General features: G+C 31.2%; 6 protein-coding genes and 1 long non-coding RNA gene across 12 annotated transcripts; 3 read left to right on the forward strand and 4 right to left on the reverse strand.

Annotated features, from left to right (window-relative positions):
• Positions 1-1942: 1942 nt before the first annotated feature.
• On the forward strand, positions 1943-2799 carry LOC138189611 (uncharacterized). Of its 2 annotated transcripts, none has more exons than XR_011176077.1 (3): positions 1943-1961; positions 2419-2562; positions 2670-2799. It is a non-coding gene; the product is annotated as an uncharacterized LOC138189611 (long non-coding RNA). The 2 variants fall into 2 exon arrangements; XR_011176078.1 differs by lacking the exon at positions 1943-1961 and adding an exon at positions 2072-2089.
• On the reverse strand, positions 2730-8952 carry Cda4 (chitin deacetylase Cda4). Its single transcript, XM_069131664.1, has 9 exons — positions 8814-8952; positions 5443-5561; positions 5234-5345; positions 5024-5151; positions 4741-4946; positions 4315-4610; positions 3983-4229; positions 3702-3893; positions 2730-3603 (listed from the first exon to the last, which is right to left on the reverse strand). The coding sequence occupies exons 1-9, from the start codon at positions 8869-8871 to the stop codon at positions 3501-3503; spliced, it is 1461 nt and encodes a 486-aa protein (XP_068987765.1). The 5' UTR covers positions 8872-8952; the 3' UTR covers positions 2730-3500.
• LOC138189605 (coiled-coil domain-containing protein 134) lies at positions 8761-10941 on the reverse strand. Its single transcript, XM_069131669.1, has 4 exons — positions 10709-10941; positions 10468-10630; positions 10036-10245; positions 8761-9935 (listed from the first exon to the last, which is right to left on the reverse strand). Exons 2-4 carry the CDS (start codon positions 10613-10615, stop codon positions 9589-9591), a joined length of 705 nt encoding a protein of 234 aa, XP_068987770.1. The 5' UTR covers positions 10616-10630; positions 10709-10941; the 3' UTR covers positions 8761-9588.
• A 113-nt stretch (positions 10942-11054) lies between these two features.
• Positions 11055-13189, forward strand: LOC138189606 (protein YIPF6). The gene is made up of 7 exons (XM_069131670.1): positions 11055-11195; positions 11379-11507; positions 11648-11726; positions 11806-11848; positions 11943-12074; positions 12336-12493; positions 12591-13189. The coding sequence occupies exons 1-7, from the start codon at positions 11151-11153 to the stop codon at positions 12704-12706; spliced, it is 702 nt and encodes a 233-aa protein (XP_068987771.1). The 5' UTR covers positions 11055-11150; the 3' UTR covers positions 12707-13189.
• A 91-nt stretch (positions 13190-13280) lies between these two features.
• Positions 13281-15534, reverse strand: BBS8 (tetratricopeptide repeat protein 8). The gene is made up of 8 exons (XM_069131662.1): positions 15394-15534; positions 15123-15315; positions 14903-15035; positions 14681-14825; positions 14161-14585; positions 13919-14090; positions 13592-13798; positions 13281-13485 (listed from the first exon to the last, which is right to left on the reverse strand). Exons 1-8 carry the CDS (start codon positions 15490-15492, stop codon positions 13369-13371), a joined length of 1491 nt encoding a protein of 496 aa, XP_068987763.1. The 5' UTR covers positions 15493-15534; the 3' UTR covers positions 13281-13368.
• A 163-nt stretch (positions 15535-15697) lies between these two features.
• On the forward strand, positions 15698-21344 carry WDY (WD repeat-containing protein WDY). 5 transcript variants are annotated; one of them, XM_069131648.1, is made up of 19 exons: positions 15698-16142; positions 16217-16310; positions 16513-16617; positions 16708-16899; positions 16992-17103; positions 17172-17308; positions 17384-17578; positions 17859-18066; positions 18131-18336; positions 18474-18674; positions 18756-19000; positions 19130-19387; positions 19491-19577; positions 19646-19908; positions 20071-20311; positions 20523-20697; positions 20785-20970; positions 21070-21161; positions 21254-21344. In XM_069131648.1, exons 1-19 carry the CDS (start codon positions 16114-16116, stop codon positions 21276-21278), a joined length of 3051 nt encoding a protein of 1016 aa, XP_068987749.1. In that variant the 5' UTR covers positions 15698-16113; the 3' UTR covers positions 21279-21344. The 5 variants fall into 5 exon arrangements, with proteins under 5 accessions (XP_068987749.1, XP_068987750.1, XP_068987753.1 ...); XM_069131649.1 differs by lacking the exon at positions 16217-16310; XM_069131650.1 differs by lacking the exon at positions 15698-16142 and having other exon boundaries at positions 16222-16310; positions 16476-16617.
• A 130-nt stretch (positions 21345-21474) lies between these two features.
• Positions 21475-25789, reverse strand: Incenp (Inner centromere protein). The gene is made up of 9 exons (XM_069131653.1): positions 25644-25789; positions 24691-25158; positions 23349-24488; positions 23084-23245; positions 22818-23011; positions 22544-22727; positions 22244-22432; positions 22051-22171; positions 21475-21977 (listed from the first exon to the last, which is right to left on the reverse strand). Exons 2-9 carry the CDS (start codon positions 25147-25149, stop codon positions 21784-21786), a joined length of 2643 nt encoding a protein of 880 aa, XP_068987754.1. The 5' UTR covers positions 25150-25158; positions 25644-25789; the 3' UTR covers positions 21475-21783.
• Between the last annotated feature and the right edge of the window lie 441 nt (positions 25790-26230).

A 26230-nucleotide genomic window follows, 5' to 3' on the forward strand; every position in this document is an offset into this window, starting at 1 on the left:
GAGTATTTCGAACGAAGACGATCGCTTACCTCAGCTGCGGTAGCAGCTGACAAACCTTCTGCCGTGGCAGCTTCGTCGTGAATATCCAACGGTGAATATTTTCTGGTGGACAGGTGTTTGCAATCTGCTCGCGCGACAGCCGGCACAGAGTTCGTGACGATTTCTTGAGGATCGAATCGAATCGAATCGAATCATTTTATATCTGACAAAAGTACGAATTGTCAATTAACTTTATGTATCTTTTGTGTTTTATAAAAGAAATAGAACGCTCCAGAATCGATACCATCGATCGATAAAAATCGATAAATGTTGACATAGAACATAAATAATTAATTGACAAACTGTTAGGCAGAATTGATAATGTTGAAGAAGAAGGAAAGAAAGGAGCCCATAAGAGAAACACGATCTGCGAAAGATCTAGTCCAGTGTTTCCGAGTGTTACAACCATACGTAAAAATACTAATGCCTCGCCTTCATCCACCGTATTATACATGTAGTCCCATTATATCGTGTTACATCAGTTACACATTATTCGAAGAGCTGTTCGAAGAGCTACTTCGTCTCAGCTCGAGATATCGCCAGTTCAAGCAGACATCCTGATTGGCGATAGGAATAATACCTCTATTCGTTGATGAATTTTTTCCCTCAAAATACCAAAAAATAAAGAAATAAAATAAAGGCATATAAAATGTATATTGGTACGGCACATAATTCAAAGAGGTAAAAGGTTGTACAAATTATATCGAATAAAATAAGTTGAAAATCCTTTTCACTCAAATTTAATTTAAAGCTTTTTAGAATATATATAATATATAACATGTGTTTAATATGTTATAAAGTAAAAGTGTTTATATCGTGACTAATTTAGATATTAAAGGGGCAGCCATCTCTCTCCTTCTCTCTAGTAAAATTGTTCACAATGTTATATAATTGCATGAATATGATGAGAACAAATACTTACCTATCTATAAATGCATTGGTTTTGCTCGCATCGTAAGAAGATAAATACGAACGAGAACTCCATCTATCGGATAACGAACGAAACATGATCTGTCTGAAGAGAACGAGTTAAACAAACCGGAAACGAGAACACGAATTTGGTCCATTTTCCACCTGCATGATACTGTAAACGATACATAAATTAACATTTTGATCCGAGGAGCGGTGTGGTCGTTTTAATTCATAATCAGGACCCCAGGCTAATTGCAGGCGAACACGGACCACTTCTGTGGCATGTAGTATCGAATAATTAATGATCCTTCGTATTGCGCTTTCCTGTATTCAACCAACGTTCCTACTTATTCAACTCTACTTGTGTTACAAGTATATTTCGAGAAAACACGAGCAAATGACTAAAATATTGCCTACCGATACTACTTTAGATTTAGATAATAATTTGACCTATATCTTTTAATATTCTTTTATCGGAAGATTCTTTTTACCAAAAAAAAAAAAAAAAGGAAAAAAAGAAAAAAAATGCAAAGAGCAATGTATGGTATTTAGCCATGAAAGTATAACTCATAGTTTGCCAGTCGCCACCTATTCGTGCATTGAATAAGTTTGCATGCTTTCTGTTCCTTCAGTTCCCAATGTCCCAAAATCCTAATAATGTCATAGAGTAAAAGCATATTTCGTGATACGCATGCGCAAAAATAAGTGGATGTAGTAGAGTTACGTGAAACATAAAACTTTGATCAACACGACTCTGAAGTATTTGTGATTACACTTTGTATAATCATTTGTGATATCTATTACGTATCAAGAAACGAATAAATGGAAGAGACAAAAGAAGAGTTTCCTGCTCAGTGGGCACTTGACCTTCTTGAACCTACACCTCTGGATCGATCTAATCATATTTTTAAATATTATGCAATACCACCTTCTATAGCTGCGTTCTCTGGTGCAATAATGCTTAAAAATGCGATTGAAAAAAGACCCTTAACAGCCAGTAGGTTGATAAAGTAAATTATTTTTAACATAATTAACCTCTTAATAACTATAATTCATTGTTAATTTATTTTGGAGAGATACTAAATAAGTTACCATATTTATTATGTATACTTTCATTTGTTCTGATGACAAAAATAAGGTACTAGAAACACGTTTTAACGAAATGCATTTTAGTCTCCCACTATGTGATTTCTCTTTTACAAACTAAAGCAAATTGCTATTACAATATATAATGCTTAACTTTCGAGTCAAGTAATTGCAATGTAATCTATTTATGTATGATCTTGAATTCATTATTTTTTACTACATACATACTAATTTTTAATATACAGTAATATACAGTAATGAATTAATTTTGTTATCATTTCATAGGAAAAATCTAATTTCATTCCTTTGTATCCTACATCTAATATTAATGCAGCTGTCATATTATTATCAATCATATTATTAAGTGTATTCAATTTGTAGATAAGCCACACTTATTATTGGCAGCTGCATTTGGTTTTGTTCTCGCTTGTGGTTTTCATTGGATCTCTGATATAAGATTTGCAAGAAAGGATGCAATAATGAGAGATTATATAATGCATCATCCAGAACGGTTTCCTAAACCAGGTATAAAGCATTATAAATATCTCCATTTTTTTTTTTTTTTTTTTTTTTTTAGGAAATCTTTATTTCTAAAGATTATCATTGATAGAAATGTATTTTTAATATTTTAGAGATTAAAAAATATAAAGATATTTTCGAGAGATGGACCCCAGTCCGTTAAAAGATTGAACTTTAGTCACAGAGCAGGTGTCCTTTATTAATAACGAATAAACAATAAAATACACGACTTATCGCATACTATATTTACCTTTATTTTCTTATACCTCTGCTTCTATTTTTAGACGTATAAGATTTAGTACATAAAGCATTACAGCTTAAATGTTTGCTCCAAAACTATAAAAAGTAATGAACAAACCTTTCCTACAGTCTTTATAATTCTACAGAGCCTTTTAAATGATAATGGACGAAAGACAAATAAACATCTTTACTAATCCCCTGGAAACTGTTAAAAGAACGTCCACAGCTTTTTGTGTTGAATGAAAATGATTGTCAAAACAAGTTCAATATCTGATAAGGTATTCCTTAAAGTTAACTACAGTAAAAAATATGAAATGCACACATGTATTACATGGTGTGTATAATAGAAACAAACATGTGAAAACAGGAATAAGTTACATATTGTATAAAAATTTAATTAAAGTCGATAAAATGGCTTTGTAGTTCGGAAACATTTTAATTTGTAGTTCTGATAAAAGTATATTTTATTGTATAAGTACACTTTGTTATTATTAATGTTTTAAAATTTTTTGAGAACTTATATTGTTCATTTGCCATTTCCTCTTTAATATATTTGTCATTTTTATATATGTATATTGTATATTGCCTTGAACTGCTTCCAAGTAGAAAAATTTTACATTTATTATAAATGTTACTTATATAAACAACAACAAAAGAGAATTAATTAAATTCTTTCTAATTATCATTCTAGATTTTGAACATTTCTATTTCTTTTCAGGATTGTAATTATCATTGTACAGTCCAGTTCCTTTTGAATCTCCCAACCAGGGATATTTATTAGGACATTCCCTGCATGTTTCTAAATACCTATAAATATATTTGTTATTATTTTAAGTTTCAAAATATTAGATACATCTTGATTATATGTACATGTTATTTATCTTTTTAGCTATATGGACATTTACCTTGTTGTAGTAAAATTTGATTCTGTAGGCTTGAAATCTAAAGCACATTTATTTGGATTATTACATGGTGGTCCAGGAAGATTTTCTTTCTTTTTACATGACCATCCTTCAAAATTATTCAGAGATTTTATTGGTTTTGGATCAGTTATCCATGTAAGCGCTTGAGTAGCTGTTACAAAGTACACATCGGGTCTGTAAATATAATTATTTCGATAATTTATAAAAATTTTCTAATACGAAATATAAAAATTTTCACGATGTATAGGCTATTTTCTGCTTACAGTGTTACTGCCCAATCAAGGAACTTTGACAGTCCACGTTCGAGTTCCTTTATTTGGAACCAGTTAGTATGAAATGGCATCATGTATGGTGCTCTATTTTGTTCGTAATAACGATTAAAATCTTCTTGCAACCACTCAAAAACTTCCTCAGGATCATGATTGTGAAGCACGCATTGATCCAAGTATGGACAATGTCCTCCTTCATAGCTTTCAACATAATGTGCATTCAATGGTAACTCCCATACTCCTAAAAATAAGTAAGATACCTTTCCTTCTTTCACAGCTCATGCCTTGTATCATATATGATAACATACATAAAGTTACTTTATTACCTTGAAATGATTTAGTAGGACATGTGCCTGCTTTACATTCATGTGGAATCTTATAATCAAGAGTATATGGCCAAATTGGTACTTTTAATGGAGAAATTCCAATACTGCTATCATATATGTATCCAAAATCTTCCAATACTTTGTACTGAGTATTTCGACCTGGTTTTAAATATGGAGCTCTCATGCCTACAATTTCACTTATTGAGATATTACTAAAATGCTTAAGTATCTCTCGCATTCCTATCATTTCTCCAACCCATTCCTCATATCCTTTATCTTCTAATCCCTTTTGTAGTCTAAACAAATTATATCATATATATATACATATGAGTATTAATTCACTTTTCAAATTCTTTAAGGAAAAAATAAGGAAAAATTGGATTGTATAAGAGTGGTCTTTAAAGTGAGAAGATTAGAAGTACTCACGATATAGTCTCGGTAGCAATTTCATGTCCATCGTGTGCTAAACTTTGTACCATATTATAATTACAATATTCATGAGAGATAAAGAATGTTCCTTTCAAAGGACAGTTGTTTGGATTTAATCGATTAGTGGCAAATATTTTTTGATAATGATCGAAGTTATTGTGATTTATTGCTCCATCGAATGTCATTATTATCATTTGTGGTGTCTGAAATTTAGGAAAAGTATGTGAAAGGTATTGTTGAAAGTAATTTTAATAAATAGTAACAAACAAAGAGTATATACTTCTTCTGGGTGAAGACCACCAGGAATTATCGTACCATCTCTTGAACAAAAACAATAAGGTAGCTGACAGTTTGCGGGATCACACTTCTCTGCTAAGTCAATTGGTGGTTCGGTGACAGGCGGTGGGGCTGGTATTAACAATAAGTTTTCATTACTATGAAACTAATGAGAAATAATTTAATTTACGGCTATTAAAAATAAAGTACTCACTTGTGGCAATAGGTCCGCAACGTGCTTCATTTTTAAAAGTGCAAAATTTACTAATATCATCGAAATGTAGCCCCGACGGACACCTGTTTAGATACGGATAGCCGTCGACGCACTATTGAAATTACACATAAACATGAAATTTCTTTGTATCGCACTTTACAATTAAAAGACATATGTATTGTTATATTATTAAATTTCAGCGTGTTTACCTGATAAAATCTTCTGCATGTAGCTGGATCTGCAAAATTACCATTGCCTTGACCTTCGGGGCATTTGAATTCTTCATCTTTTCTCTCTTCCTCCTTTTTAGCAGTTTTCTGCCCATAAACTACAAAACAAACAGGTATTCCTAAATATTTGTAAAAATAACTAACGGTTTCAGAAATATATGTGTAAATGTTAAAATGGAAAAGATAAATCGGAGAAAAGAAAAACAGACGGAATAATATTTTCAAGAAAATGAAAATGAAAATAGTTAGACATATGGGTTATACGTATTGTGTTACATGGGCCAGTGGCAAGATCAATGTCTAACATTGACTTCCACACGTTGGTAACAGTATTTTGCAAATCTTAAAATTCCCAGAGCGATAATCATCTCGTACGCAGTAAAATACATATGTTTATTTATTTATTTTCTATAAAAAAAATTCTTGATAATTATTCACATGTACTGCCACCTGACCGATTTCGATGATTTTTTAATATGTTGTAGAAATCAATATCTTGAACAACTTTTTCCCTTGCATATTATTGCCGGACTCTTTTAATTTTCGAAATATTCCCATAAGCTCTCGGTACCATAACATTGAATTTTGCTCATAGTTGTACGTTCGTGGCAGCGTACGCGTTAAAATATTGGTTGTTAGCCGCTCGACAGCGAGCGGACCGGATAAAATAACGCCTAACCCAAACTTATAAATTACAAACAAAAGGAAAAAACGTTGTTCAAAATATTGATTTCTGCAACATATTAAAAAATCATCGAAATAAATGAGGTGACATTACTTGTAAATAATTACCAAATTCTTTATTACGTCTCCTACGCGTACGTCTCTGATTCATTCACCACACTAATAGAAAAAGTTAATTACAAGAAATTTTGTTATTTGAATAAATAACATTTGAATAACTTCAAGGCTGCCATCAAAATTCTTTCCCCATTCTATTATATGTTAGATAATCACTCTACAACTGTGTCTAAGAAAGTCTCTTACAAAATGTTTATACTATAGAATGCCTTTGAGTCGAGATTTCTGATACTTTGTCATTTACCACCACAACGTACTTTAGACGATCATGTACGATAATAATCGTGCTAAGAATCCGTAATTACCGGAATGTTTTTTTATTCCAAGCGTCAAATGAAGAAGGATATACATTTAACGTAATTTTACTATCTTTAAAACAAAACGTTTCCGAAAGTAATCATACGTGAATTAGAATAAGATTCAGAAAGTAGCCAAACGGATTTAAAGTGAAAGAAAAAGTAGAGATGCGGTCATAATCAAACCAACAAACTAGGAAATTACGTATGGTTTGGTTGGGCATTTAATTCGACGGAGGAAGATTCGGATTTGACCACGTTGAAATCCTGTACGGATGGACTGTCGGGAGAAAGTGGCGTTTCAAGAAGATACTCCACTACGATCTTACGATAGGTGTAAAAATGAAATAAACGTTGTTTCGTTTACGATATAAAGAATTTTGAAAACAATTTCATAGTAGTAAGTTTCGATCATACAATACATGAGATCATACTACCAATGAAGTTTCGTTTGAAACATTTTTTTTTTTTTTTTTTTTTTATTAAACTATCAGTACCAGCTTAAATATTGTGGCGACTAATTCGTGCCGCAGCGTGTATATTGTTAGATGTATCAATTACCGTCTCAACAAACTATATATACGCGTTACCTTTCAAGTACAGTAAGAATTAAACTGAAATCTTGTTTCACAAACTTTGTCCATATGAATTAAACACGTACAAGAATTATTGATCGGCAAAATTGCTCGTTATAGGAGGGAATCTCGCATATGCATGGATGCCAAAAAAGATCGGTTTAGCAGCAACGTAGAAAGTGAAGGTACTGCTCTGGCAATGACGTTGTGGTAAATCGTTCAGGTGCAACATTTCCATCGGCCGTGGTGCACGCATACACAGCCGCAAACGTACGGTACACCATATACGTAAACGTCGAAACTTATGTAAACAGCAGTGAAACCACCGACCGGGAACCTAATTTAACGGCTCTTCTCTCGTGTTGGCATGCCGGCTGGTTCTTTGCTTCCTCTGACTCCTTGCCATTTTATCTGTGTCAACTTTATTTACGACACGCACCGTGACAATGCAAGGAACTTTCAACGTTTCATGGAAATCTTGCTTATCGTGGAGAACGCAATTTACATGGTGGATGCGCGTTTCACGAATTCTTGAGAGAAAACTCTTTTGAATTTATTCGGGGGCAAATTCAATATTAACTAGAAACATTTATCATCTTTAATACGTATGGATCGTAGAATTTTAGTAAATTTTTCAGGTATAAATAAAAAATCGATGCATTTAACGTGATGATGTATCAATATGTATACAGTATCCCAACGACTTCCTGACGAAATTTTGTATTGTAGGTATTATGCTATATACGTATTAACAAATTCGAAAAAATTCTGAGAAGCCAGCGGAATTTGCATTAGAGTATAATCTATCTATTGATAACCGGTTTTTGGATGTACAGTTAGTGTATATCTTCATATGTAATTTTATTCGATCTATTGATCTTAAGCATTGCATTAGAAGTATAATTTATTAATAACAAGATACCGTCTCACGCAATGGGTCAAGGAACATCCTTGAATTCGATTAACAGGAGAATTGGCTGATGAACGTCAGTTTATAACGACAAATCGCGATGCATTCATTTTCCTAATTATTGCTATTTTACATAACGATTGTTGTCAAATAATTATCAAGAAGAGAGAAAGAGAAAGAGAATTGCAATCTCCATTCAGTAAGTTGATTCACCGAATAATTGCAAACTATCAAAAGAATGTTCTGAGAAGGTCGTTCTTTTATTGTATCTACCTTTCTAACAAATTTAAGCCGCTATACTAATTGTTTGAATTATTCTTCTACATACAAAATATTTAATAAAATTAGGGATGGACAAAATAATAAAAGTCTCGAATCATTGCCATATTTTTGATTACAGATCAAATTAAAGGATGCACGCAGATAATCGAAATTTTAATTCGTAAGATATTTTTCATTTACCAAATGAAAAACAGAGAAACATAAAAATCAAAGTTTTAATATAATCTCAATGTCCGATAAAAGTAGAATTCTTTTCATTCTTTTTTTACCTATACTACCTCCACTTCTTTCATACAAAATCGATCGTAATTCGAAAAGATCAATCCAATCTTTACTACGAGTCGTAAATGACAAATCTCAAAATCTTTATAAAATCCCTCGCTACGATGAAAGATCACGGTAGGAAGAGCTGAAGGTTTTATATCGCCCAACGGGTTTGATCTGCCGTCCGATCTCTCTTCGAAACAAGCAGCTGTGTCTTCCTACCTGTGGCAACGATGAACACGACGACACAGAACAGCAATCGACTCCTTTTTGACGTCATCCTTCACGAAAATCGTTTCTCCAATTCTTGTTACAGTTTGATTAAATTTACACAGCACTTACGTCCGAATGTAAATGTTTAAAGGCGATCTTTAAATCGTGGGTTCGTGTTGCACGAACATACTTGTTGTCGATAAACCACTGGAAGAAAGAAATGTCACGGTACTGTTAGCCAAGGTTTACCAGCAATGGTGTCTGCCATGGACTACGGGAGTCGGGAACCGAACGGTAGGAACCGTTCTTAGCTCATTGGCTGACCACTTTCTACCACCGCACCGTCTCCATCGTCCGAGAAATCTTCGCTTTTATTCGCACTAAAGCTGATAGTGGTCTCGAATAAAGTCTGCTGAAAGTCTGGTTTCTTGACGATTTTTAGATACTCCTCGGATAATTTCGAACTGGATAACCAGCCATCTTTCTAATATTTTAATTCAGTTAATTCAATCGGGACATGATTGTCATTCCTTCATGTTCAAAAGCGAAACAAAGGTATAAAGGCCATTATTCATTAAGAATAATAACCATTGGATTTTAATGTACAAAAATATATACGTATATACACAAAAAAGTATTTTTCTCGTACTATTTCATCAACTAAAACCATCTAATATTGGAAATCTATTAAATATTTATAAGGTACACAAGAATACATTTCTTTTTTTTTTTTTATTATCGTAAGTACATGTGTACGCGTATTATGAAAAAAATATAATTATATTCAAAACTCAACCTTGGTTATTTGTGGCCCCTTCTTCTGTTTTCCTTTTGTAGCCGATTTCTTTTTCTTTATCTTCCCGTTGTCTCCTTCTTGAGCCTCAGTAGGCTGCCAATAAGGATTGGAATATCCCTGTTCGCGTTTTATAACGTTTAATTCTTGAGATGCTAAATGAATTTTAACAATGGTTTCCGAATCTAACAAATATTTAGTACGATACGTAAAATTTAAGGACCAATTTATGATCGGATTCCATTTTTGTTGCGCTTTAAGTATACGGTGAGTAAAATGAGGAAAATGAAGAAGAATATCTCCAAAGAATGCCGTGTTTTCTAAGACAGTAGATATTGCTAAAAAAAAAAAAAAAAAAAAAAGGTATATAATGTTTCTAATCATGTTAAAACTTATTTTCTTGTAAAAAGAAGATTATATTAATAACAGAACAATTACCAGTTTGTATAGTAACATTTTGTGGCAATAATCTATTATCTGGATTGAAATCTTCATTTGCTATTAATGCCTTATTTACCTCGATCGCATCAATCATCTTTTCACCAATAACTAAAATCATCTTATACAAACGTTCATAGTTACCTATTTTCTGAAGACGTTTAACGGCTTTAGCATGTTCCTTGCGTTGATGTTCAAATGATTTTTTGACTAATGATATTTCAGTTAAGACGATTCAATCAATATAAAAATAAATAAGGAATTATTATTATCTATAGCATAGTATCTCTACATAGTTTTATATGTAATACATATTATAATAAACGACATATTGTATGTAGAATCGAAAGGATACAACTGCAATTATAAATATGCCACAAATACGATATAATAAATGTCCAAATAAAGGCTAATTATATTTTGAGCGGATACATAATTCTTCGTAGATCTTAATTTGAGATGCATTGCTGTTTTGCGGCTTCCCGCTGATTTGGTGATCAACACCGAAGGAAATATACTCCGCATGCGCGGTACATGTCAACACTGACACGATTGCGACATAAAAGAGAATGCGTGGCATTTTGTCGAGAGAAAACTGCTTGATATATAAAATAATATATCGATAAAATACCTATGTATCAAGGTAAGGAATAGTTGTCAAATGTCCATGGACCTTGTGCTTTTCCAGAAAGAACTATACAATCTTGAACAAAATTCAATCGACAATGTGAAGCCGCAAGTTTACAAACGCGACATTGCAATAATGCTGCCATCTATTAAATTTCGTACATCGAATGTATCAATATTAGTGTCGACTTTTCCGCAAATGATCAAAAGATTTACGCTTGTATTATACTTACGTGAGAAATTTAAATTACGATGCATATGTGTCTTTTTAGATTTTCTTGTTAACCCTATCCATGAGAAGTGCTAAATCGTATTAGGAGATCTTTCTGTACGTACAACAGGGCAACATTTAAGTCATTAAGAAAACATTAGATAGGGAAGATTGAATTCACGTTACATGTATATGGCATGATGATTTGATATGATATGAAGATATTTCCATTTATAATCTTAATAATATATTTAATGATTTCATAATTTCGGATCTAATGTCCACAACAAATATGGCAGCGACAGATGATACAAAACTTGATGTAAGTATTTATGTTGGAAATGTAATGTTAAAGATGTCATTTTATTTTTCATTAGGTGCATTCATTTTTTGTGATGGTAGTTTATATAATTAAAATTTTTCAGTAGAAGTATCGATAATAATATGTAAACATTTCATTGACAAATATAATATAATAGTATTAATATCAAATTTTAATTTGAAGTTTAAAGTTACAATGGAATATGCTGACCCTCAGAATATCGAAGGTGAGCTGACAGTAGGAGGCAAACAAAAATCAAATCTTGGAGAACCTGAATTTAATACTTTGGATGAACCAATCAGGGATACAATTGTAAGCCTATAAAATATTTTGTATGTATATATACACACACACACACACACACACATTGTGTATATATATATATATATATATATAAGAAAATTATATTCCATTACATTGTATTGTATTTATTATATTATATTACGTTGTAGCTCAGGGACGTCAGAGCAGTGGGCAGGAAATTTTATCATGTTTTATATCCCAAGGAGAAGAAATGCCTATTAAAGGAATGTATGTTACTAGAAGAATCTTAATATTATAAATCATGAATTATATATAGTAGTGTCTTATTTTTAATTTTTAATTCTAGGGGATCTTTGGGGACCACTAGTATTATGTACATTCATGGCAATGTAAGCTTAATATTTTTTATAATATTCCGCATACTGCTGTTCTAATTATGATTATAAACCATAGTACATTTAATACCAATTGTTGTTGTTTTAGGATATTACAAGGTTCTTCTGATACAGCAAATAATTTTAATGATGGGGGACCAGAGTTTGCAGAGGTTTTTGTAATCGTATGGATTGGATCTATGGTTGTTACATTGAACTCCAAATTATTAGGTGGTAACATGTAAGTAATTATACTGCATAGAGAAATTTAGTATCTGTTGTAATAGTAACGATTGGGATTAGGTAATGATAGTATACTGCATGACTTTTATGTGCGTGAATTTGTAGATCATTAAGAAACTTGTAACTCCTTATTATAAAACATGGTTATTTTGTTTTAAAAAATCTGTTTTATAAATATAAAATTTTATAATAGAAGAATGAATGACATATGAAGTATGCATTTTATTTGCTAAAAGATATTTTAATATGTTTGTTATAGATCTTTTTTCCAAAGCATTTGTGTCTTAGGATATTGCTTGTTGCCAACTGCCATTTCTCTAATTTTATGTAGAATCATATTAATGGCAGAACAGACTACTTTCTTATTTAGTCTAAGATTCGTAATTACCATGATTGGATTCATGTGGGCAACATATGGTTAGTATAATTTTATAGAGTTTTATATTGATGGACACTTGCATATCAAATTCTTACATTGATACATTCTTGTAAATATGATTTTTATACATTTTAGCATCGATGGCATTCCTTGGCGACAGTCAACCAATAGGAAAGAAAGCTTTAGCTGTGTATCCAATATTTTTATTCTATTTTGTAATTTCTTGGTTGGTTATATCTCATACTACATAAAATAGATCGTAAGATGATGATGATAAGAAGACTGTACATTGCCCTATATTTGTGCACAAGAGAAGACAGAATTAAAAAATCGAGCAAATCTTGCTTACAGTGTACTTTGAAATTCGCTAAATTTAAGCATATGTCACGTGTCAAGAGTTGTAGATAAAACTTATTACCGTAGATGCGTATGTTATTTATTATTATACAGTTTAGAGAATCAGAACTTTGTATGTCAATTATAATTATACGTACGTATATAACATTAATGTAAGCATAAAATAACGAATAATACTTAAGTAAATTATTCGCAGATTGTTATATATTTATACATAAACTCGATAAACAAGAATAGGCAACAAGATGCAAAAAAAAGAAGATGTTTACTTCATTCCTTTGAAACTCAAAATTATCGTTCAGTGTCTATAATGTACAGTTTGAAAAAATATAATCATTGTCAACTGTTTTTATCACAAACGAACATTCCTATTAAAATATCTATTTACTTTTTAGTTATTTCAAAGTATCATGGAAATGAAACACAATATCATATTATATGATTTGTATTTTTTACATATACATATTAGATAGGTAATATTAGTTGTAAGACTAGAATCAAACATTAATAAAATAATACATTTTACGTGATATAAATAAACTGTATATTTTTCTATTCACACGTGCGAGAAATACCTCTCTAATTTGTTTAGAAGAGTTCTGCTATCAGAATGATTAGGATATACACTTAACGACTTTTGTATAGCAATGTAACTTGTTTGAAGATCTCCAACCTACGAAATTTTTAAAATAATAGTAACATATATATATATATATATATATATATATATATATATATATATAACTTAACGTAATATAATAAAAAATGGTAGATAGTACCTTGTAAGCTAAATAAGCACTATTAAAATGGGGCTCATAAATAAAGTTAGCAATGTTGGCAGCAGCATGAAAATATGTTCTCGCCGCTGTAATGTTTCCATTTCGTATTTGTATGACTCCGAAATTATTGTATGCTAAAGCGTGTCTATTGTCGCTAACAATGGCTAATTTTAGACATTCTTCCGCCATTGTTATGTCACCTACAGTCTAAAATTGAAATAATTGGTACCAAGTACTAAACTCTATATATAAAATCAAACATTTATCAAAGAGATAATTTCAACTGTTATCCAAAAAATTACACGTCATAAGAAATTATATACGTACAAGAGCAATGTGTGAAATGTTATACCATATGTCTGCCATATTTTCATCAGTAGAAAGACTAATTGCTCTTTCAAAACAAGATATAACATGATCATATTGCTGAGCATAAAAACAACATAATCCAAGATTATTAAATAATTCAGCATTATATACTCCCATTTGTAACAATCGTCTACACGGAAAAGAACGTCGCAATTATATTTCTAATTATTTCTATTTATTACATCTACAACTGCATTTACCTATAATATCGTAAAGCTAATTCCGGTTGATCATTATAAAAATGATGTATTCCGATACTTGCTATTGCTTCTGTATGAGAAGCATCTTCCTGAGCAATTAATTTATAGTATTTTAACGACATACTCATATTATTCAGACCGTCGAATATACGTCCCATTTCAGTAAGAATATTGACATCATTAGGAAAATACTCAAGACCTTTTTTACATGTATCTAAAGCTGTTAATGGTTGATCAAGTCTAACATAAACTCTGATTAGTCTCAAGATTACTTCAATAGTTTTAGAATCTTTTAACGCTGATTTAAATTGTTGTTCAGCGTCTCTGATTAATCCTAGACTATAATAACATTTTCCAAGTTGTACTTTCCACCACCAATCTTTATAATGACAAATTTGAGTTGCTTGCACTGCTAAATCTAGTGCCTACATGTAGCATTGTAGCAGTTAATAGAATTATGGTGAACATTAATAATTCTTATTAATAATAAATATTGATTGATACATGTATGTTTACTCACATATCTAACATCATGTTCGTGATAATATATATACTCAAATAATGGTTTAGCAATACTTGGTTGACTAGCATATTTAGAAATATTTAATCGTGATAATTGTATAAAAGGTCCTCCCGGCTCTGTTAACATGGATGCTGTGCCTAATCTATATAATATATTTATTTTAGTTTTTAATGTATAACAACTGAAAATTTTTAATTACAATGTAAATGATAATTGTACCTAACGCTACGACTAGAAATTGCAGTAATTGGTCTGGCTGTCATAGCTGTTCTGGGTGTTCTTAAAGTTTGCTCAATCGACTGAGACATAGCAGATTGAGTAGCTGGTCGCACAACACCAGTAAGTGGTCTACCTACAAAACATATCATATTTTTATGTTACAATTACAACTTATTTCTATTTTACTACTTAAAATTATTTTTGCCTCTCAAGGACAAACCTGATTGAGTTTTGGGTCGAAGACATTGTCCCACAGAAGAAGTACCAGGAGTTTTTAAAGATGTTCCTGGTCTAGGCATAGAAGATATTGTATAATTATCTAATAGACTTTCAGCAATCCCTTCCTCTTCTCCTTCTATATCATCTACGTATACTTGTAATGTTAAGGCACGCATTTTTAAGACCCATATAGTCTATAATGAAAAATACATACGTTTCTATAGAGATGTATATTGCTGTTTCACATATAAGTATGTTAAACATACTTATACCTGATCAAGAGGATTCTTTTGTAACAAATTTGTACATATTGTTGCGCAATCTTCATATTTTCCTTGATTGAATAAATTTAAAGCTTTAAATAAGTCCATGATTTAATGAATAGCTTAATAGAAAACCCTTTTAATATTTTGTATTGAAGTTTAAGAGAAAGGAGTAATATATTTTAGTAAACCATACCACGGTATTTAATCTATAAATATCTAGTTATGCGATAGAAATAAACGAATTTTACATGTACGAAGATATTGATTGTGCTGCTTATAACCCCGCGTGTGGATGTGGGAATAAAGCAGCATATACTTCTTCTATACTTTGTGTAAAAATGCGTAGAATCGATGATAAATGTTATAAAGAACACTTTAGTTTATTGACTTCATATTATCATAAAGTACGTTTGCAATAACAATTCTTATACGATTAAATAATATCATTTACTCTATTCATTCATACTAGCAGAAGGGTTACTTCTGGAAATAAAAAAGATATTATTTCGATATACAAAAAATATCTTTTATATGCAAAAATGTTTTACTATATACAAAGAATAACAAAGTAGTATCTTATATATTTAGCTTGTTTCCGTACATGTCAAAATTCGACAAAGAAAACAACATATTTACTTGCTTTTTTATATTATTTTTATTCATATTATGTGTAACTTGTGATTGACATTATAATTAATATTATAAATTATACCTATAATTATAAAAATGGAATACTTTGATAATAATGACACGAGGTTAGTGTGCGTCGGAAATACTTCGTAAAATTAATTTCTTGTTGTATTATACGTGTTCACCTCCCTTATTTTAGCATCCAACAAGCTTTCGACGAGTTCTTTAAAACAAAAAGTATAGAAGAACAATGCACGGAAGAATCCTTGATGCAACTGCATGAAGTATTTTTGGTACTTTCGAATTAAGAAAAAGCTTAAATATTGTCTAAAAAAATTGCAAAACAAATTAATGTTTAAGATACAACTAGTGTAATATGAATAATATTTCCAAATTTGATATCTCTAACATGTAGTTGAATAATTAGTATAATCATTCTTATTTTCTGTTATTAACAGAATATAATTAAAAAATTAACAGTCATATAACGTATAGGCTTCGCCAAATGAAGAAATGGATATAACCCGATTGTATGATGCGTTTGAAAATATATTGCACATTCAAATGCCACATAATGAATTCAAAATTCTGTTTAAAAAGGTAACAACGTAGATTTACTATTTCAATTAATTATTACGTGTCCTTTAATTCTATACATATAATTTCTATGTTTGCATTTATTAATTTTAGATGAACTTAAAGAGAGATGGAAATATTACTTGGAATGAATTTATCTCGTATTTATTAGTAGAATTTCAAAGAAAAGATACCACATTACAATGGCAAATATTGAGACTTCCAATAACTGATATCCCTCAACTTTTGAAATCGCATCACCGTACAGCTATACACAAAATCATGTTTTGTCCTGAAGTCTTGCCCGTACGTGATATATCATATATCTTTTAATAAATATACTTATTTGACGATGATATACATATTATTATTTGTAATTTTCATGTGTATATCCATAGGATAGAACTACAAGCTTCCATAGAGGGTTTTATTTAACTGTGACTAAAGAGGGAATCATAAATTACTGGTCTTTAGATTTAGAATACGAACGGAGCGCGCAATCTGTAAATCGTTAGTAACGTTATATCCTACATTCTTTTATGTATATGCATTTGTTTCCGAAACTTCCATCTTTGCAGCGTGTTTAAAAGTTCAACACACTTTAATAACTGATATGATAGTAATGCCCGATATACAAGTAGTATGCACAAGTTCTACGGAGTGCGATTTAAGATTTTATGACACAGCGGCAAAGAAGTTTGATCTTCGAATAATGGTTAGTTATATTTTTTAAATAAACAGTAGTTTTTCTTTAAATGAACTCTTCGATATTAAAACCTTGTACGATTAGATATCAGGCTTGGAGTATGCAGTCATTTGTATGGATTATTATTTCAGTAAAAATATCAAAGAGGACTCGTATATTGTACTTGGAGATATGAGTGGATCTGTCAAAGTCATGTCTTTTAGTCCAATAGAGAGAGGACCATTTAAACAAGAACCTCAACGTGATAGTTTATTTATTCGCTATGAATCTGTTCTCAAGGTAAATAATTTATCTTCAGAAACTTATGTCATCGCGTATGTTAAGTATGCGCAAGAACCAAAACTCACAAAAAATCACAGTCTACTCGATAATCGATATCGTCAAATATTTTTGGGATTTCGAAAGAAATTCTCTGTCGAACGTCTTCGAGTTCTCATACGTGATATGCATGTAAAAGACGTCCTAGGACAGATAGATGTATCACTGGTTCTGCAATATCCTATATAAACTTGTGCTTCCTACATAAACATGTTTTAATACGTTGTAACATACATTATAGGGTGAACTGAAAGGATTGAAAATTGTAGAATTTAAGAATGTACATACAGATTGGGTGAAACAAGTAGCCTATTATGGAAGTTTAAGAGCTTTCATGTCCAGCAGTAGATGTTGTAATTGTTCTTTATTATTTAGTGATCTTACAGGAGCAAGGATTCAATACAAATTCAAAGTTAACATGGGAATATCTTGCTTCACCTTTTGCGAAGGTATTTTATCATAAACTTTGTATGTTGTAAGTACATCGTACTTTTTAAAGATATATCTACTTAGAGGGTCAGTTATTAATAACCGGTGGACCAGATTGCATAGTTCGGGTTTGGAATCCTTTTGTGACTAGAAGAGCAAGTAGTACTTTCCAAGGTCATCGTGCACCTATTTGTGCCTTAGTTGTGCAAGATGCTGGTAAACGCGTGTACTCTCTTTCGAAAGATAGATGTATCAAAGTGTGGGATGTATTAACTCAATCTTGTATTCAGGTTTTAATAATAAGATATTTCATCAAAAGATACTTTTCTCAATTAATATTTCGCCTAAAGAAATAAAAAAGCATTTAATTAAATAACAATATAAAATCTATGTATAATTAGAATTTAAGTCAAGTTATTTTATACAGACATACAATGGTCTTCCCAGCGAATTGGGCGAACATACATCAATGACTGCGGTGTACAATACATTGAATCGTAAAATGATCATTGCTAGCTCAATGATCGCAGTGATTCTTTGCGATCCTGAGGTCAACAAAGAAATATCTGATGGGTTTACACATACAAAATCTATCAGCAGCGTTTTATATAACCATCTCTACAAAGTGGTAATTTATACGCTTTGTATAATTTTCATTCTCTATATCTACAGAAATTAAAATATTCTATGAAATCATTTAAAAACTTAGGTAGTTACGACTGGATTAGATTCTTGTATAATAATTTGGGATCCGTGGCTTGGAAATCGTTTATTCTTAGTAACGCATGCACACAGTAGATTCCTATATGGTCAATTTCATGACATTGAAATTACTGCTGCTTGTTTCGATGAATCTGAACAATTACTAGTAACAGGCGCTCGTGATGGTACATTGAAAGTTTGGAATTTCAATACTGGTACTTGTTTGCGGAACATGGCTCTTGAAACTCAGTGGTACGTACTTACCTATTTTGTTATCTTCTATTACATATCAAGATTGAAAACAACATTTCTAATAATTGTCAAATTCTATTGATAATATTCGCAAATATATTTCTTATAAATCCGTTTGATTATGTACAGTGAAATAACCAGTTTAGTTTGGCTGGAAAATCGAATCTTATGTAGTAGTTGGAATCGTCAAGTCGTAGAATTTGCAACTTCTGACGCATATGTATATAAAAAGAATTGGGGAACAATACACACCGATGATATTCTTTGTTCGGCCATGTGGTATCCTCAAGTATTGGCCACGGCAACTTTTAATGGAGAAATAATACTTTGGAGATTAGAAACGGGTCAACCGTATCGAAAATATAAAGTTAACGAACCAATGTCAAGGTAAGATCTTGAATAATATGAGAAATGTTAAAATAATATAAAAATTACGCTTCTAGAAATAACGTGCTGTAATAAACAATGCTAACTAATCAGTGTTATATAGATTTAGGATAAGATACCATAAAGATGAAATAACGTACAAAATAAAAAAACCTGAACAAGTTACGAAAGAATTCATTTCGAAACAGAGGTATTCCATGGTATTGCAGTTGTACTTTTTCTAAAACATATCTGAATCATAATGATAAATGTTTATAGTCAATATCCTACGGCTTCTGAACATCAAGAATCCGCATTGAATATTGCACGAATTGTTGTTGTTCGAGCTATGATATTTTTAAATGCTCGGCCAGTTAGGCCTGATGTTGGAACATTGTTAGTTTCTCTTGATTCAGGATATGTACAAGTGTGGACTCATCACCCTGCTGGTGGATTTCTACAAGCTTTCTCAGTTATTCATTCTATACGTGATTGTGCATTATCATTAGCAACTGATCCTAAAAATCATTTTCTTGTAACAGGTAAAAAAAGGAATGCATTTAATTTCTACAACATTATTTATTTATTATAAGATCACTTTTTGTATGTAACGTGATACTTCATTGCGACAAAATATTTAATATGAAAGGAAAGATAAAGCCAGAAAATATGATTGGAGAGTAAGTCCATTTAAAAAAATTTAGGACACAATGCTGGATACATTAAAGTTTGGTATCTCGCGAATTATTTGTTGCCAAATCCTCCTAAGATATCTATGCCCATTTTACGGTTGGAATTTCCATTTCTATGGAAAAAGAAAGTTATTGGTAGGGCAAAGAGAGCTGTAAAGGATCAACCTTTACCACTTCTACTTTCGTCTGTGCGTGGACATTTAAAATCTATTACGTCCGTCCAGATAATCCCAGATGCACGTATTGTCATTAGGTAATGAATGTTAATCTAGTGCTTATTATTTTACGAACTTTTAACTTAATTTTCTATCTATATATATATATATAACGTAATGACTATTAATTACTATTTGCTATTAATTACTCTTGAATTTACATATTCTCTTTTTAATCATTTTCTCTGAAACAATTATTTTTCTAATACATTTCATACAATCTATGCTATTCTTTCTGTTGATATTAAGTGGTAGTACAGACCATTCTGTACGCTTATGGACACTTGGTGGCCGTTATATTTCAACCTTCGGAACTTTCAAGCCTTGGTTACCAATTTTACCAACGATCCCAACATACCAATATTTTAAAGATTACAAACATCCAGCAGATATTAAAAGAGTCGCTAGTTCTACTACACTAAAAGTAATTAATTTCTCATATAACAAATTATTTATCAAATTGGGAAGAAAGGTTGATTATTAAGTTGCACTTTTATGCAAACATGGAAAGATTCTTGAAGGAGGTGTGAGACAAGCAGAATCAGATTTTAAAAGTGACGAATTAAAAGCTTTAAAAGAAATATCGAGACCTGAACACACTATGATCGATGGAAGAAGACTTACTATCGCTGTGATGGACAAATCGGTCTTAATGATCTTTGCGGATTACCCAATTTTAGACACCTCTTTACCATATGTAAATACTTTTACATTTAATACCGTTTTGTTTATCACAACAGCAATTCGTCAAAATATGTTAAACAATACACATAACTCAATGAGAATAACGTTATAGATACCTATATACACGCATTTGAAATTAAGGCCTTTGGAAATCATACAGACACCAAAATTACCAGCACTTCTACATGAACAAAAAGAATTAACGTAATTTGGCTCAATTATTATTATTCACTATTGATAATAATCTATATAAAATTAAATATATATTACTAACATTACTTGTTATAATCTTTTAGTAAAAGAACGCATTCGCAATTATAAAATCACTGCATCCGTAAAAGAATGTAGGAGCAAACTATATATATATATATATATATATATATATATATATATATATATATATATATATATTTTTTTTGATATATTTCACCAAAATAAAAGGTAATATCTCGTTAATATCGCATTGTAATAAATTTTTCTTGAAAAGAGAAAGAAAGGGACACAATAGTGATAATAATTCAAATCTAATAAAATTTATTTCTCATTAAAAAGTCGTACTTTACTTAGTAAAATTAAGAAGATACATATAAATAAGAAAAAATGGTAAAATTTGGTTAGTACAATAAAAATAATATATGTCTATGATCGTTCTAAAATATAAAAAGTGAAATAGTCTTACGTTCATTGATATGTCAAGAACACATACATATTTTAATGATAATTACAATGTAACGTCATTTCTATATTACATGCAAGGTATGACAACTATCCTTGCTCCAAGTCACAATATAAAATCAACAACATTCGGTTTAACAAATTATGCCTTTTATTCGTTTTCCATCATGGAATAACGTGGTGGTGTCTTCCATATTGCACTGGACGTTCGTTGTAATCTACTCCTATCTATATTATGAAACATTTGAGTTAGATCCGGTGTGCACTTTCTGCTACCAAAGAATTTATAGACTGCTCTCTCCGGAATATATCGTTGCATGGCAAGTTGATTTTTACGTATGTACGCTAAAATTGATAAAAATTCGAGTACTCTAGGCATTCTAATGTTTATTAACTCATTAAGTAAAACAATACTTACATTGTGCCCAATGTGGAATTGCGTGCTTCGGTTTGGATTCATCGTCTGATTCGTCGTCGTCAGGTTCACTGTCCAAAACGTAAGTGGTTGGACCACCGTACTGTTTGGAGCCATATTTTATCTAAAATATTGAATGAATAATAGCTTGTGCTTTTATAACAGAAGAATGCTTTGATATTGTTTGTAATGTTACAAGCATCTGATGCTTAGTTCTCATTGCTTCAGCTGCAGCTTGTTGTTGAGCTCTTAATTCGGCTTCTTTTCGCCTTTCAGCTTCCTGTTCTCGACGTCTTTGTTCAGCTAATACCCGCTCCGCTTCTTCTTGTTCTTGTAAACGTTGTAGGCGCTGTTGCTCTTCTTGCTTTCTTCTTTCTTCCTTTTCCTGCAAATTAATCCGACTGTAGCTTAATTTTCTATACTATATAAAAATCAATATCTTTTTCGGTATCCTTATTTCTGTACACATTTGTCTTTTAGATTATCAATTTTATACCTGAGCACGTTGTAACTGAGCCAAACGTTTCTTCTCTATTTCTTCGCGTTGTCTTTCTTGCATTTGTTGTGCTAAACGTGCTTTTTCCTCTCTTTCTTTCTCAGCCTTTTGACGTTTTTCCATATCCTGCTTTTCTTTTGCCTCTCTGGCTAACTTATTTTTTAATTCTTTTTCTTGTCTTTTCCTTTATGTAAAATGTATTTTTCATATATTACTCAGTAATGTGTCTACTGATTTAAAATTAAATAAATTATATTGATTAATTCTATTTTACCTTTTTCTTTCTTCCGTTTGAAGTCTTAGCGCCTCTTCACGTTTTCTCTTCGCATCCTCATCGTTCAATTTTCTTTTCTTTTCCTCTACTACTTTATCCAGTGAATTACGTTTACTGACTGACTTTGGAGCTTGGATTAAAGATTCCATCGATGTAATAATATTTGTACGCGTTGCACTTAAGGCCCTATTGTGCTAAAATTAAAATACTACCGTTTAAAAATCTTATAATATTAGATACTACTAATAGGAAGAAATGAATTTTACATTCATATTAGTTTGATTCGCTGGAGTATGAGGAATACGATTAACAGACATTGGCAACTGAGTTCTTATTTTGCTTAATGGGGTTGTCTTCTGTTGCTGTTTGTAGTTCATTTTCTCAACAGAAACCAGTTTATTAACCTTTTGTTCTAATTGTAATTTGTTCTAAAAATAAGATTGGAAACATAATTAAATTTGCAATTGATAAACGAAATTGACAAATATCTTGTTAACAAATTTTCCTTATAGTAATTCTAATTCTAAATACCTCTTTATATTCATCGGCATCCTTATTCTGTTTTGCTAATGAAATTTTTTTGGCTTTTGCAAGCGACTTTCGTGCTAATTTTTGAACAACCGCTTTCTCTGTAATATTTGCATTTCCTGAAGCTTCTGTTTGTGCAGCAGCTCTAGTAGCGCGTGTTTTTGTTCTGGTTACTCTAGTTGGTGCATCAATATGAACAGCAAGCTTTGGAGTGTTCATGCCTGCCTGTTCGAATGCCTCAACTCTTTTTTTCACAGATTCCTTGGCATATGGACTGAACAGAGCATTCGATTTATACGTGTTTCTTATTTCCTTTAATCCTGTAATTGTACTCTTTTCCTTCGAAGATGTTTTTGTTGGAGTATTAAGTATTTCATCTTCGCTCGATGTCATGGATCTGTTCTGCCGCTTTTGTCGTTTTTTAATTTCTTGTTTCTTAATATTTCCTTTAGATTTTTTCACTTCAGGTGATGACTCATCTTCTGTGAGTAATTCATCGAACTCTTTGTTTGTCATCGCTTCTTTTAGCTGCTGCATTTTCTCCTCCAAAGCTATTGACGACCGTGATGTAAATTTAGGTAATTTGGGAGACATAAATTCAGCCTTTGGTTCGACTGTTTTCTGTTCATTATTTTTTCCTATACTACTAGCCACGTTTTTATTAATTACTACAGTTTCGTTTAATTTTTTTGCCGATAAAGGTTCTAAAATTACGGTAGCGTTCATCATCTTCTGCGTATAAGTAGAATTGACGTTCATCGTCGAATTCATAATAGGAGTAGGTTTCTCAAGTGCGTCCTCGTACATTGAAGGTTCTTCAATATCATTTCCTGTTGGTGCAATTACTGTATCATCAATGATATTAGAATTTTTACCCTTTGTGTTTTCACTCTGCGAAAAAGTTCTCTTTCTATTACTACTTCTTGTTCTCATCGAAGACTTTAACGGTTCAATCTTTTCTGGCTGCAATGCATCTTCTCTTATAGACAGATGATCCTGTGAAGTACCTGTGTTCTTCTGTGAAATTGTTTCGCTTAAAACGCTCTGTTCTGTTTTACTATATTTTGTAGGGCCTTGCGTAGTTTCTTCATCTGAGCTACTTCTAGCACTTTTCTTTCTTTTAGATCGGCTTTCACGTTTTCTCTAAAAATTTAGAATACATTTAACAACGTTATAACAGAATTTATCTACACAATGTACATACATTAAGCAATTAGATTTCAACATATTAATTAACCGATATCAAGCATTATTAGGTACTATATATAAAGGTTAGTATTGATTGGTAACATAAGATTTGGGGTAAGATTAAAAGTATTAAATTTCATCATAATATGATACAAACATTTATTTTACTGTCATCGTCAAGAGTTAACGGCCTTCGTAATTTTGCAGCAAGTGACATTGACTGCTGCTTTTTAATATTAGTTGCAGCCTTCCTTGAAGCCTCTCTTTTTGCTCTGCCAATTGTTGTCTCTACCACATCCCCAATTTTTATATCTTTACTTTCTGTCTTATCATGTATTGCAATAGAATCTGATACTGTATTATCAATATTGATAATATCATTTTCGGGGATAGTCTCTATACGTTGAACACCTTTCTTCTTCAAAACTTTCGGCGTCTTTGTAATTAAAGGACCAGAGGCTGACTGTGGTATTTGAGCAATTAAACCACGTAAATAATCCAAAGTATCTTCAAGATTGTCGTTAATAGATTGTTTAACATCCAAGCAATAATTATGTATATTCAACATATCTTTGGTAATCATTGCTTTAATCCGATCCTTTGATCTACTACCCATATTTAAAATCTACAAATAAATTCTTTATAAACATTTAATATATTCATTAAACTATACTTTTTTAATAACACATACCATAATTTAATATTATGGTTGAAATTATGACATATATAACAATTAATACAAACACATTGTGTTAACTTAAACAATGAACTTAGAAGCATACGTAAATTATTCAAAAAAAAAAAAATTTATATGAAATAATAATAAAATAATGAAGTAACGTTTAGAAAAGAAACTAGTTGAACTACACATATATACCCTTTTAACAATTCCGTTCTTATCAATTTTATTAAATTTACAGTGAAGCTTACAATTACACTAATGTCAATGAATATTAACGTATATGTTTATTATTACACCAAATAAAAATGAAAGTACTGTAATGACAAATACAATATACTTTAACGAAAATAAAATAAATAAATAGCGAAGTATTTATTAATATTATCATATAGTATTAATTATTATAATATTTATTAATATTTACTTACCTTTTACGTTTGCATAAAAACTACAAAATTGTAAATATAAACTTTTACAACAGAGATAAAACAAGTCACAGAAATTAATGTCTTTCAATGGCAAAATGCGTTAAACGAAGGGAAACGACAATCTCCATTTCGTGTCACGAGCGGGATTGTGGAAGTTTTGCCCCTCAAAAGTACATAACGACTTTTCAGTTTAATTTGAATCATTGCGTTTAACGCCATCTATTCTCCCGGGCGCACCATTTTTCTCTAGAATTTAAATCTCATCCGACGTAATTTGATTAGTCGAACAATTATCAATTTCTATAATTGTATCTTCACGTAAAATAGTTTTCTGTTAGCGTCCGCAGTTGTAAAAATCACGATCAGGTATTGAGATATTTATACAATGGTGTACCAACTATAGAAAAACGTTTCTCGCAAAATCAACTTACAGTCTTAGTAAGGTAGTGAGATACAAAAACGACGTTATTCCAAGCAAACGCTACTTATACGCGATGGAGACGTGTTTGAAAACTATGAAAACAGTGTGATTCTATTGGAAAAATACCTTGTAGCGGCACATGAGTTAGAGGACAATGCAAATCATG

The sequence above is a fragment of the Bombus flavifrons genome, chromosome 2 (assembly GCF_040668555.2).
Source record: "Bombus flavifrons isolate JBK064 chromosome 2, iyBomFlav1_principal, whole genome shotgun sequence".
In the NCBI taxonomy this organism is placed as follows: domain Eukaryota; kingdom Metazoa; phylum Arthropoda; class Insecta; order Hymenoptera; family Apidae; genus Bombus; species Bombus flavifrons.

Bases quoted from the DNA above. Each gene is read 5' to 3' on its own strand.
- WDY (XM_069131648.1), top strand. From the start codon at position 16,114: ATGGAATACTTTGATAATAATGACACGAG. The intron at 16,900-16,991 runs GTACGTGATATA...GTATATCCATAG, and splicing joins TTTGTCCTGAAGTCTTGCCC to GATAGAACTACAAGCTTCCA. The intron at 18,675-18,755 runs GTAATTTATACG...TTAAAAACTTAG, and splicing joins ATAACCATCTCTACAAAGTG to GTAGTTACGACTGGATTAGA.
- Incenp (XM_069131653.1), bottom strand. From the start codon at position 25,149: ATGGGTAGTAGATCAAAGGATCGGATTAAAGCAATGATTACCAAAGAT. The intron at 23,012-23,083 runs GTAAAATTCATT...TTTTAATTTTAG, and splicing joins CGAATCAAACTAATATGAAT to CACAATAGGGCCTTAAGTGC. The intron at 21,978-22,050 runs GTAAGTATTGTT...TATCAATTTTAG, and splicing joins AATTCCACATTGGGCACAAT to CGTACATACGTAAAAATCAA.
- LOC138189605 (XM_069131669.1), bottom strand. From the start codon at position 10,615: ATGCCACGCATTCTCTTTTATGTCGCAATCGTGTCAGTGTTGACATGT. The intron at 10,246-10,467 runs GTATCCGCTCAA...AAATATCATTAG, and splicing joins TAAGATCTACGAAGAATTAT to TCAAAAAATCATTTGAACAT. The intron at 9,936-10,035 runs GTAATTGTTCTG...TTTTTTTTTTAG, and splicing joins AAATGTTACTATACAAACTG to CAATATCTACTGTCTTAGAA.
- LOC138189606 (XM_069131670.1), top strand. From the start codon at position 11,151: ATGTCCACAACAAATATGGCAGCGACAGATGATACAAAACTTGAT. The intron at 11,196-11,378 runs GTAAGTATTTAT...TTTAATTTGAAG, and splicing joins CAGATGATACAAAACTTGAT to TTTAAAGTTACAATGGAATA. The intron at 11,849-11,942 runs GTAAGCTTAATA...TTGTTGTTTTAG, and splicing joins TTATGTACATTCATGGCAAT to GATATTACAAGGTTCTTCTG.
- BBS8 (XM_069131662.1), bottom strand. From the start codon at position 15,492: ATGGACTTATTTAAAGCTTTAAATTTATTCAATCAAGGAAAATATGAA. The intron at 14,826-14,902 runs GTACAATTATCA...TATATTATATAG, and splicing joins ATTTCTAGTCGTAGCGTTAG to ATTAGGCACAGCATCCATGT. The intron at 14,091-14,160 runs GTAAATGCAGTT...TTTTCCGTGTAG, and splicing joins TTAGCTTTACGATATTATAG to ACGATTGTTACAAATGGGAG.
- Cda4 (XM_069131664.1), bottom strand. From the start codon at position 8,871: ATGACGTCAAAAAGGAGTCGATTGCTGTTCTGTGTCGTCGTGTTCATC. The intron at 5,152-5,233 runs GTGAGTACTTTA...TGTTAATACCAG, and splicing joins TTGCGGACCTATTGCCACAA to CCCCACCGCCTGTCACCGAA. The intron at 4,230-4,314 runs GTAATAAAGTAA...ACTTATTTTTAG, and splicing joins TCCTACTAAATCATTTCAAG to GAGTATGGGAGTTACCATTG.